General features: G+C 43.0%; 1 protein-coding gene across 2 annotated transcripts in view; it reads right to left on the bottom strand.

Moving 5' to 3' along the window:
• TH (tyrosine hydroxylase) overlaps positions 1-13,197 on the bottom strand; it is a 33,314-nt gene that overhangs the window by 15,147 nt on the left and 4,970 nt on the right. Inside the window, exon 2 of one of the 2 annotated variants that reach the window (XM_074995982.1) lies at positions 10,384-10,597. In XM_074995982.1, the coding sequence (XP_074852083.1) occupies positions 10,384-10,597 (214 nt within the window). The remainder of the gene's footprint in view (positions 1-10,383; positions 10,598-13,197) is intronic. The other variant, XM_074995983.1, reaches the window with a different exon arrangement.

Here is a 13,197-nt window from a genome sequence, read left to right as displayed (position 1 = left end):
AATGGGAACACGGTGACACTTTCAGTTCTCCAGTTTGGAGAACAAAAATGAGAACAAATGTTTTGAAACAAACCATCTCAGTTTGAAGGAACAGAGAAGTAGCCATGTTAGTCTGTATCCCAACAAAACAAAACAAAAACCAAAAAAGCAGATCCATTTCTTCAGGTCTGCTCCATGAATAAATTATTATGTTAGTCTTTAAATTGCTATAGGACTGGTTTTTTTGTTTGTTTCATTTTGAAGTAGTGATTCAAAGCAAAAAATTGCTTCTATTTAAAATCTCAAAATCTAACATTTCAAATTTGATATTTCCAGCATTCTGTGAATGTTTTCTGTATTTTGGCTTTTCACTCTGACTCAGATAAAAAGTAGTTTCTGAATGGTCATGTTTCCTACCCATGGAATATTGTCCCCTTCAAACAGCGCTGTTACCAAAGTGATCACGGCTCTGTCAGTCAAAAGGGTCCAGCTCTCAGATTAGATTGGGCAAACAAATGGCTGCAATTTGTTATAGTTGCAGAACTTTATTACAACTGCAGTACATTTAAGGAAGTGACCTTCAACCGATGCATTTAACATCTCTCAAATTCCTACTATGGGTGTGGTTTTCAGCCAGCATTACCCAAAAGGAAGCAAAAATGTGACTCAGGAGTGAGCTTTCATTTACCAGGCAGTGTCAGTCCTGTGCTCTGGCCAAGGTGCTGAAATATTGACAGTGAAGAAACTGTCAGTGGCATGGCTCATGTATTAGTTCTCTTTTCTCTCTCAAGGCACTACAGGCTCAAACACACCGTGTCACTTTCTCTTTCCAGCACATACACAGTTTTTCATGCATTACACCCATTTCCCCTGAATTCATTCCTTAAGGCTCTCATACCACAGCTACTGTATCTCAGATCCTTTACAAACATTTGATACCCTGGTCCAAAAAGCTATCGTCATCTCTAAAGAGATGAACAATGACCTGTCCATTCTCACCACCCATATGAGCTACGTCTACACGTGAAGCCTACATCAAAGTAGCTTATTTCGATGTAGCGACATCGAAATAGGCTATTTCGATGAATAACGTCTACACGTCCTCCAGGGCTGGCAACGTCGACGTTCAACATCGACGTTGGGCAGCACCACATTGAAATAGGCACTGCGAGGGAACGTCTACATGCCACAGTAGCACACATCGAAATAAGGGTGCCAGGCACAGCTGCAGACAGGGTCACAGGGTGGACTCAACAGCAAGCCGCTCCCTTAAAGGGCCCCTCCCAGACACAGTTGCACTAAACAACACAAGATCCACAGAGCCGACAACTGGTTGCAGACCCTGTGCATGCAGCACGGATCCCCCGCTGCAGCAGCAGCAGCCAGAACCCTGGGCTAAGGGCTGCTGCACACGGTGACCATAGAGCCCCGCAGAGGCTGGAGAGAGAGCGTCTCTCAACCCCTCAGCTGATGGCCACCATGGCGGACCCCGCTATTTTGATGGTGTGGGACACGGATCGTCTACATGTGCCCTACTTCGACATTCAACTTCGAAGTAGAGCGCTATTCCCATCCCTTCATGGGGTTAGCGGCTTCGACGTCTCGCCGCCTAACGTCAATGTTAACATCGAAATAGCGCCCAACACGTGTAGCCGTGATGGGCGCTATTTCGAAGTTAGTGCCGCTATTTCGAAGTAGCATGCACGTGTAGACACGGCTATGGAGAGCCAGCAGCTTGGTATACAGCTACTGCTGTCTTCCCATACCCTACTAGCCTGGAAGCTGTATTCTCAATCTAATCTCCAGCATGTTAACAGGTGGTGATATTGTTTGGCCACAGAGCATTGTGACTGATTGGTTTAGTTTCTTTTCTAATGCCTTGAATGCAGATACATGGCAGTAACTCTCTTAATTAGTAAGTCTCTTCAGCTCTGTTTGGAATTAATTACTAGACACCTCTGAAATTCCTGGTGAGAGTCCTCCTCAAGGTCTTGTTTTCTGTGTTGTTCAGCAAAAGGAAGGCAGCAACATGACAGGCAATCATCCAGTGTTCACGCTGCTAATAAAACATCTAGCTTCGTGGAAAAATTGGAACACGTCTTCATGTCCTACCTTCCAATCTCAGCAGCAGAACTAGAAGTGCTCCTGGGAACATGTAGTTGTGTGTTGGAGAGCCCCCAAGTGCCCATTAGGAGATCCCTAACCACAGGCCAGATCCTCAACAGGCATAAAGAGGCATAACTCCATTAAAGCTAAATGGAACTAAGATGAGTTACAGTTGGTGCAGATTTGGCCCATCGTGATAATTCATTTATTAAATATGAAAAAACCCACAAAATCCAGATATTTTAACAGAGTTCAACAAGTTTATAAGTTGGGCTGTTTCTCACTGGCAGCACACAAGTTGCCCATCTACTCTGTCTCCAAACTAACTGAACACAGGTTCAAGTTAGAATATTAATTACAGGGATAATTTTTTTGGCTTACTCCCCAGGTATTTGGATATAGGAAACCAGCAGCTTGTGCACTTCATTAATTTAGATGGAATGAAGGACACAAAGGCTGTGTCTACACGTGCACGCTACTTCGAAGTAGCGGCACTAACTTCGAAATAGCACCCGTTGCGGCTACACGCGTCGGGCGCTATTTCGAAGTTAACTTCGACGTTAGGCGGCGAGACATCGAAGTCGCTAACCTCATGAGGGGATCGGAATAGCGCCCTACTTCGACGTTCAACGTCGAAGTAGGGACCGTGTAGACGATCCGCGTCCCGCAACGTCGAAATTGTGGGGTCCTCCATGGCAGCCATCAGCTGGGGGGTTGAGAGATGCTGTCTCTCCAGCCCGTGCGGGGCTCTATGGTCACCGTGGGCAGCAGCCTTTAGCCCAGGGCTTCTGGATGCTGCTGCTGCAGTGGGGGATTCATGCTGCATGCACAGGGTCTGCAACTCGTTGTCGGCTCTGTGGATCTTGTGCTGTTTAGTGCAACTGTGTCTGGGAGGGGCCCTTTAAGGGAGCGGCTGGCTGTTGAGTCCGCCCTGTGACCCTGTCTGCAGCTGTGCCTGGCACCCTTATTTCGATGTGTGCTACTGTGGCGTGTAGACGTTCCCTCGCAGCGCCTATTTCGATGTGGTGCTGCCCAATGTCGATGTTGAACATCAACGTTGCCAGCCCTGGAGGACGTGTAGACGTTATTCATCGAAATAGCCTATTTCGATGTCGCCACATCGAAATAGGCTACTTCGATGTAGGCTTCACGTGTAGACGTAGCCAAAGAGTTAAAGAAGTTAACATGACCATGAAACTATCCAACGTAAAACTGTTTCATATAATGAGCTCACCATGTGAGGCCATGACACACACTTAATTTTTAAAACCATTGTATTAAAGATATAGGAAAAAAAGGAAGAGGTAAAGCATCAGAAATTTAATATTTTTTTCCCTAACAACCCTTCTACACTTCTCCTTTTAGAAGTAGTGAGCCTTTTGAAGGGGAAAAAAATCTTTGAAAGTCATTTAGATGCTGTTATACACGGCAGTAATTGTCCTTCTGAGGCCAGAATCTAGCTGGGAAGGAGCTGTTGTTGTTTCTTTGGTGCAGAATTCTGATCCTGCTTCCTTTCAGACGTGTAAATGAAGACATGTGAAATGGGGGAAGGAAAAAGAGATCAGCAAAGGTTGAAAATGCTGCTTGTTTCTCTGGTGTTTAATCTTACTTTTGACTTCCCTGGGAGGGAGAAAAAAAACACAAGGGTAGCACCTGGTCTTATTAGTCACTTTAAGACCTAAGAAATTTGTGCCAACAGCTGGCAGTTAAGGACATGGCTTTTAGCTGCCTTTCTAATCACAGATTTACAATCATGAGGCAAAAAAGAGAAGTTTGAGCACTAAACTAGATTCTTATTAGACAGAAAGGGAAATGAGGCAAGTAAGAAAATGACACACGGGGTGGGAGGAGACGAAGTCTCACATACCAGGTAGGATTTAGTCCAGGTCAATGGAGGTGACACTGTCATCTGGCTCCCACTCCTTGGCCTGGTCTGGCCAGGGTGTCTCTCAGAATTATGACAAAGAGGGTCTGGGGCCCCAGGGGTCAGTGTGAGTGGCAGATTGCTGGTGAAACTTACCCATTCCCTGGATTTTAGTCAGTCAGCCTGATTTCCTTCTTGAGGGCTCCAAAAGGGAGCAATGGGCAGAATGACTCATCTCTTCATTGTTTTGTCCAATAATTAGGCCCAATTTTTGGTACACCAATTGTGATTCACTGATTCCTGATCCCATGATTTTCTTGTTTACCAGGCATGATTTTAACACAATTTTTGGGTTATAGCGGTTGTCTGTTTTGTTTGTACTAATTCAGCTTTTCTTTCCCTTTTGCATCTTTTTGTTAGCATTTGTTGGGTTATTGTGACCCTTTATGAGCTTTCACTCATTTTTCACAGCAGAGTTTACAAGGAAGGTATATGTGTAGGCCCAAATATTGAAACAGTAGACACAGACAGAACCAATTAACACTTCAGTTGATGACTTATGTGGAGAACTTTTACAGCAATATTTGAATTTTTTTCCTAGACGCAGAAAGCACTATGAGGGATTACAGGCTTCAAACCCGGATCTTCAGCTCTCAGACCGCAGATGGCTGACGACTAGTACCCCAATGAGTGGGCATTGGTGGACCGAATGCACTAGGGGCACTGCCTAGGGAGGCCCTAATGAGAAGTGATGTCCAATCCCTCCGATTGATTCCAGCACTTAATTCACTCAGAAATAAAGTGGTGAAGGGGGAGTGGCCCTTGGTTTCAAGACCAGCATTCTCACAGCTTCCTGGATATTTTCCATGGTGCAATGAAATCTGGTCCTAGCAAGCTACTTCTTTGGGTGATGACCCAGTCTTTTCAAAATCTCTGAACTCTTCAGTAGAGGAAGGGGTAAGATTTTTAGTTAATTGGAAGCCAAATGAGGAAAAGAAATGGAGGCACTATGACAGATAAATTCAATTTAGGATCATGTTTTTGAATGTACCTACCCACTTGGCTATTACATTGTCCCCCAATAATCAATACCTTAACATTAAGCTGACAGCTCTGATTGCATTACCTATGCATTGGCCGCATGTCACACTTACCGCAGAGTGAAACCAGTTTCCCTGCAGCTTGTTTCATGATGAGGCAAATGTCATTATACTCATCTGTTTTCATATCTTGGACCTGCATGGCCAGAGGGATCTGAGAAATGAATCTTGCCCTGTTGTAGCTTGACACGCTTGTGGCTCTTTAAAATAACCGTTTTTGTCAAGCTGAGAGAGCTCCTCATGCAATGAATAAATTGCCCCAGGACAAAACAGGTGCCATTTGAATAAAAGTCACTCTGAGTTCTTGCTTGACATTTTAATTTGTTCTCTGCCTTAGTGTGTGTATATACACACCACAACACACACACACAACATAACACAACACATAGGCTATGTCTGCACTACAGCAATCTTTTGAAAGAAGTTATTCAGGAAGATCTCTTTTGAAAGAACGTCTGTCAAAAGAGTGTGTCCACACACAGAAAGAAATAGTGGATCAAAAGAGTGGTAAGCTCTTTTGAAAAAGAGTGTCCACACAGCCCCCACTCTTTTGAAAGAACGGGCCAGGGATCAAAAAATCAGGTGCCATGTGAACTGCTCTTTCCAAAAAAGGGCTCATGGAACATCTACACACATTCTCTTTTGAAACAAGCTTTCAAAAGCAGACACTCTTTCTGAAACAGGAATGGAAGAGCGCTTTGGAAAGGAGCACTGTGTTCTTTTGATTTAATTTCAAAAAACAATTTGTGTGTGTAGACACTCTGCTGGATATTTCAAAACAGCCCCTTCTTTTAAAAAATATTTTGAAACAACTTGCTAGTGTAGATGTGGCCACAGAGAAAATTAAATGTTACTCAAATCTACTAAATGTAGAACCCTGTAAATTCGCAAATGAGAATCACTCTGCGTCTCATGTCACAGATGTAGTAAATTGCATTTTAAATCTGTTGTTTATGCACTTCTGAGCCTTTTCTGACAGTCACAAACTTCCTGGAAAGAGAGAGCAACTGCAACAAGACCGGGAAGGCTCTCAGATGCTTGCCTCAGACACTTCCAATCCACAGACCCTGCAGCAAAGACACTATGCTACAGGAATACAGTGCTAGATGTTGTAAGGTGGTACATTTCCACCCAGCTTCCTCCTTCCTTTCACAAGAAAGACAAGGTCGCTTATGGTCATTAATGCTTTTCATAAGATTCAAGTTGTCCTGACCAAATTTCAATGTGGGTAAACGCTAGCTAAACTTCTCCACCTTCAGTTTCAATGGAATATTATTTTTCTACCTGTCCTCCGTTGTTTTGTAGCATTGCTGTGTATTGTTAATGGCAGTCTAGTTTCACCCCCAGAAGTGGCTGCATTTTAGTGGGGGCTAAGATGGTATGCACACAGGCACGCATGGGCTATAATTGTCCTCTCATTCACACCATGGAAGACAATGGCATTAAATCCATAGAAATGAAAGGAGATTCAGGCTTTTGAAAGTTTTTGTGTGAAAAGTACTGTAACATTTCAAGTCATTATCTTTGACTACTGGCTAAATATTCAGCCCTTACCTATGGGAGCTTTCATCCCCATTACCAGTGCCATAGATAATACCATTTTACACGGTGGGGAAGTGGTTAATTAATTACTCTCTCCCTCTATTATTGTATATAGTGGTAAGAAATGCTTCCCCTCATGGGCATATTGAGCACTCAGTGCTGAGGGAAATCAGTGCAACTTTCAAAAGTTTATGGGCCCCATTCATCCCTGGGCTAAGCAGATGTCTTTGACATCAGTGGGAACTATGCATAGTCATGCCCGCGCTAAGGTTCATCTTTTTACTCTGACTGATGTGCAGTGGGGATGTGATCCATAAATGGGCAGAACCTCAACTGAGGCAGGGAATGAGGCTCGGTGAGGGGGCTGCATGGTTCATTTACAGCCTCTGAAGTCAATCTGAATCTGTCTGCTTCAGGAATTGCCATAAAAGTGGGCAACAGAGTGGCATGCAGGTGGTGGCAGGGCCCCATGGAAGTCAGAGAGCAATACAAATCCACAGCTGTTGATCATTCTGCTAGTTACTGGCTCACTCTGGACAATGTTCAATCAAAGGCAAGCACAGAGCCTGGGGTTACAACTACAGGATCATCAGGCAGGGGTTCGTTTCATTTGTAGTGGTCTCCTCGAGAAAAAATGTGAGAGAGGCACCAGTAAATAAGTAGAGTATTCTGCTTAAGTTAGTGTAGCCATCGATATTTACATAAGAACATAAACATAAGAATGGCTACACTGCAGCAAACCAAAGGTCCATCAAGCCCAGTATCTTGTTTCCTGACAGAGGCCAATGCATGATGCCCCAGAGGGAGTGAACAGAACAGGTGATCACAAAAGTGATCCCTCTCCTGACATCCATTTCCAATCTCTGACAAACAGAGGGTAGGGACCCCATTCCTACCTATCCTGGCTAATATCCATTGATGGACTTAACCTCCATGAATGCATCTAGTTCTTTGTAGAACCTTGTTAAAGTCCTGGTTTTCACGACCTCCACAGGCCTTCTACACACTGTGTGAATAAAAACTTCCTTTTTTTAGTTTTAAACTCACTACCCATTAATTTCATTTGGTGACCCCTAGTTCTTTTGTTATGGGAACAAGTAAATAATGTTTCCTTATTCACATTTTCCACCCCACTCATGATTTTATAGACCTGCCCTATCTCCCCTTAGCCTCCTTTTTTCTAAGATGAAAAGCCCCAGTCTTTTTAATCTTTATTCCAATAGCACCTGTTCCAAACCCCTCATCCAAACCCCATTGGATTGCATTGGAGACAATTTTTTATTCCAAAAGGTTGAAAAAGCTACCGGGGGGAACCTGTTCTAGATTTGATTTTAACAAATAGGGAGGAATTGGTAGAGAACTTGAAAGTGGAAGGCAGCTGGGGTGGAAGTGATCATGAAATCATAGATTTCACAATTCTAAGGAAGGGAAGAAGGGAAATAGAGATAATGGATTTCAGGAGGGCAGATTTTGGTAAACTCAGAGAGCTGGTCCCATGGGAAGCAAAACTGAGGGGAAAAACAGCTGAGGAGAGTTGGGAGTTTTTCAAAGGGACATTATTAAGGGCCCAAAGGAAAGCTATCCCGCTGCGTAGGAAAGATAGAAAATACAGCAAAAGACCACCTTGGCTTAACCAGGAGATCTTGCATGATCTCAAAATAAAAAAAGAATCATATAAAAATGGAAACAAGGACAAATTACAAGGGATGAGTATAGGCAAACAACACAAGAATGCAGGCGCAAGATTAGAAAGGCTAAGGCACAAAATGAGCTCAAACTAGCTACACACATAAAGGGAAACAAGAAGGTGTTCTATAAATATATTAGAAACAAGAGGAAGACCAGGGACAGGGTAGGGCCATTGCTCAGTGAGGAGGGAGAAACAGTAACAGGGAACATGGAAATGGCAGAGATGCTTAATGACTTCTTTGTTTTGGTCTTCACTGAGAGGTCTGAGGAATGCTAGTGGGAAAGGAGTAGGGTTAGGAGTTAAAATAAAAAAAGAAAAAGTTAAAAATCACTTAGAAAAATTAGATGTCTGCAAGTCACCAGGGCCTGATGAACTGCATCCTGGAATACTCAAGGAGCTGATAGAGGAGATATCTGAGCCTTTAGCTATCATCTTTGGAAAATCATGGGAGACAGGAGAGATTCCAGAAGACTGGAAAAAGGCAAATATAGTGCCCATCTATAAAAAGGGGAATAAGAATAACCCAGGAAACTACAGACCAGTCATCTTAACTTCTGTGCCAGGAAAGATAATGGAGTAGGTAATTAAAGAAATCATCTGCAAGCACTTGGAAGGTGGTAAGGTGATAGGGAACAGCCAGCATGGATTTGCAAAGAACAAATCATGTCAAACCAACCTGATAGCTTTCTTTGATAGGATAACGAGCCTTGTGGACAGGGGAGAAGTGGTAGATGTGGTATACCTAGACTTTAGTAAAGCATTTGATACGGTTTCACATGATATTCTTATCAAAAAACTAGGCAAATACAGTTTAGATGAGGCTACTATAAGGTGGGTGCATAACTGGCTGGATAACCATACTCAGAGAGTAGTTCTTAATGGTTCTCAATCCCGCTGGAAAAGTATAACAAGTGGGGTTCCGCAGGGTCTGTTTTAGAATCGGTTCTGTTCAATATCTTCATTGACGATTTAGATATTGGCATAGAAAGTACGCTTATTATGTTTGCAGAGGATACCAAGCTGGGAGGGGTTGCAACTGCTTTGGAGGATAGGGTCATAATTCAAAATGATCTGGATAAATTGGAGAAATGGTCTGAGGCAAACAGGATGAAGTTTAACAAGGACAAATGCAAAGTGCTCCACTTGGGAAGGAACGATCAGCTTCACACATACAGAATGGGGAGAGACTGTCTAGGAATGAGTACAGCAGAAAGGGATCTAGGAGTTATAGCGGACCACAAGCTAAATATGAGTCAACAGTGTGATGCTGTTGCAAAAAAGCAAACATGATTCTGGGATGCATTAACAGGTGTGTTGTGAACAAGACACAAAAAGTCATTCTTGTGCTCTGCTCTGCTCTGGTTAGGCCTCAGCTGGAGTATTGTCCAGTTCTGGGCATTGCAGTTCAAGAAAGATGTGGAGAAATTAGAGAAGGTCCAGAAAAGAGCGACAAGAAGGATTAAAGGTCTAGAGAATGTGACCTATGCAGAAAGGCTGAAAGAACTGGGCTTGTTTAGTTTGGAAAAGAGAAGATTGAGGGGCGACAAGATAGCAGTTTTCAGGTATCTAAAAGGGTGTCGTAAGGAGGAGGGAGAAAACTTGTTCTTCTTGGCCTCTGAAGATAGAACAAGAGGCAATGGACTTAAACTGCAGCAAGGGAGGTTTAGGTTGGACGTTAGGAAAAAGTTCCTAACTGTCAGGGTGGTCAAACAGTGGAATAAATTGCCAAGGGAGGTTGTGGAATCTCCATTGCTGGAGATGTTTATGAACAAGTTAGGAAGATGTCTATCAGGGATGGTTTAGACAGTACTTGGTCCTGCCATTGGGGCAAGGGGCTGGACTCTATGCCCTCTTGAGGTCCCTTCCAGTCCTAGTATTCTATGATTCTATGATTTGATTCTATGATCATTTTTTAATTCATTCTGCTCATCCCTGAAGAATTAAATCATGAACTGGTACTCAGGAGACCTTAAACTAGACCTTGAGCCTGTTGAATTTCTGAGTTGGAAGTGTCCCTCCCACACTATAGTCACAGACCTTCCAGCCACATTATAGGCACAGTGTTCAGCAAGTGCAGTGCAAGAGGTTAGTTAGCGACTCACCTCAAATACTTTCAGTGCATGGGACAGTGAGGAAGTCTTAGCTCCCTTGAGCATGAAGAAGAGGTTCAACATGGCCTTCCCATCCTTCTCCTCAAAGACAATTGTGTCAGTGGATTCTGCAGCATCAGCGGCTGCTGCAGCTGCTGCAGCTTCTCTCTCCTTCCTGGCATCTTCGATGAGGCTCTGCCGTCTACCAATGAACCGTGGTGACTGGAAGGAAAGCAGAGTTAAAATGCAGCAATCCTCTCCTTCAGGCAAGTGAGGGACAAGTAGACTCCCACCACCAGAGCCCCATCTTAACACTCCTCCAGGGACTAGCAGAGCACAGCTCTTGGAGGAGAAAATTCTGCAGACCTCTGTCTGGGTCCAGCCTCTTTTCAAGGTTCACAATTTGGCAGTAAGTGCTGTCAAGCATTGGAGATGTCCCACTGCAAAACATGCTCAAAATAATTCAGGTTGGCTGGATCAAGTCTCTAGTCAACTGGGATTGGGTCAAGCCACTAGTGAGTCACTCCTGGAGGCAGATTAAAGCACGTGACCTTTGCCCTTCATATTCTCTCTGTTTAGATCCCCTACCATAGCTAACAAATCTAACTGTGTTAATAAGGTTGAGCCTGAATTTTTTGCTAAGAGTCTTATAGACACTATTGTTTTCATGTTTGGTTCACAATAAAGAAGCTTCTTCTAGAGCCTTGGGACACACAGAATTAGACCCTGGTCTCTGCTGGAGGCAGAAGTCTGGAACTCACAAGTACCTCTACTGCAAAAAGCTGAGTAACTTCAACTGTAATTGGTTTCAATGGGAGTTACAGGTTCCTGATGCCTCACAAGGTTAGCTGACACCTGCTGCAGTAGGGGCCAGCACAGAGGGAATATGTGCCCTTACCTGGAAATAAGATATGTAATTTGCACTGCACAAATTACGTATCTTATTTCAAGTTAATTTCGAAATCGGGTCTTTTGGGATATGGTGTTGTCTACACAGTGCCAAATTTCAAAATACAGAGCTATTTCAAGGCATCCCTTATCTCTCTTGCAAAGATGCATAGAGGGATGCTGAAATAGCGCACCTAGTATTTCAAAAAATATTTCAAAATACCGGGTGTGTTTCCTACACACAGTTACTATTTCAAGATACCTCAGTATCCTGAAATAGCTTTGCAGTCTAAACATAGCCCAAGAGACAGAACCCCAGAGAGCTGCATTTTTCCCTTAGCTTCTATTGAAAATATTTCAAAAATATTGATAATTCTCATAATAGATTTTGTAGATTTTTTTTAAATATTGCAAAATTTACACCAGCTCTACCTTTCAGCTTTCTTTCTTCTCTCTTTTATATTTTTAATTTCCTCCAGTCACCCATGTGTATTTTCTTTTTAAATCATTCTGGATGATCTGACATTATGCAGCCAGTCTCAAAGCTTCTCTCACATATAAAACACTGGCACCTGTGGTTTAATGTGCAGCATATTTTTATCCATCCACCCACATATCTACCCCGACTACTTTTCATGAAAGATTCCCTTAGGGGGTGATATTTGCAGCTTGTCACACACTTGTTCCTTGCAGTATAACACACACACATTTGAACAAACAAAACAAAAAGCAGTCAAGTAGCACTTTAAAGACTAGCAAAATAGTTTATTAGGTGAGCTTTTGTGGGACAGACCCACTTCTTCAGACCATAGCCAGACCAGAACAGACTCAATATTTAAGGCACAGAGAACAAAAAACAGTAAGCAAGGAGAACAAATCAGAAAAAGATAATCAAGGTGAGCAAATCAGAAAGTGGAGGGGTGAACAGTCGCAGATTATCTGCATGATGTGGGCCACAATGAGTCTGGATGACCGGGTGTACATTCGCACCCAGACAGAAAACTCTTATAACAAATATATGAGGTCCCAATTCAAGAAAGCATTTCTACTAAAGAAAGCTGTTACATGCTTAAATCCCATTGGAAGTGTTTACAGGTAATCAAATGTTTAAACTTCTCATACTAGGCAGAACAAACAGCTCTGCGACATCCAGCTTCTATAACAAATAAACTCCTCAATTGTCCAAGTCAGGCCATGCTCAAACAAAAGGTGCATCGGACACTGTGTCCTGAAGTTCAACAAACTTTAGCTTTGACTGGATAGTGAAAAAGAGAAAAAAGGAATGAACCATACCTGCCAGATATAGATTACAGAGTGTTATGGACTATCGGAGAAAGCTATTAAAGCACACTCATTGGTGTCGTGTAAAAATCAGACTAGAATAAGCAGATGAGATCATTTATACAGACCCGCTTGCCACCTGTTGTGTCCACTCAGTGAATTATGCTGGCATTCAGGCCCCAGCCTAATCCAGCGCTGACCCTGCAGCTTGGCTAAAACTTACTCTGTGACAATTCCCCCTCTTTATGATTAAGGCTTGCTTTGTGGATGTGCTGCAGACATCACTGGACCTAAAGGGAATCACTTCTGTTTCCTTTTTTTCTCGGCAGCTGGTTAGTAGAAAGAACTGTAGAATCCTCCTACCAGCAGGCAGTCATCATCCACAGTCACCTAGTATGGCTGGGTAAGTTAACAAAGTACTATATGTTGTTTGGGAGCACTTGAAAGGGGTGATATTTGCCTGCCACTGCTTACTCTATTCCCCCTATTTGCTGGTTTTCCACGAGGCTGATCTCTCCCTCTACTCTCCTCTTTCCTATTTTTCGGGTGTTGTTTAAACCCAAAGGGGTTAAGTTATAATTTAATATAGTTGCACAGGATTCTCTTTACAAAGCAAACTGATTCCTTCTTCCACATCAGCAGTTCTCTCCAGCTGTG

This window comes from Carettochelys insculpta, chromosome 6 (genome assembly GCF_033958435.1).
Source record: "Carettochelys insculpta isolate YL-2023 chromosome 6, ASM3395843v1, whole genome shotgun sequence".
NCBI classification, from domain to species: Eukaryota; Metazoa; Chordata; order Testudines; family Carettochelyidae; genus Carettochelys; species Carettochelys insculpta.
The sequence above is the reverse complement of the archived record's forward strand: the minus strand, read 5'-3'. Positions and strand labels throughout refer to the sequence as shown.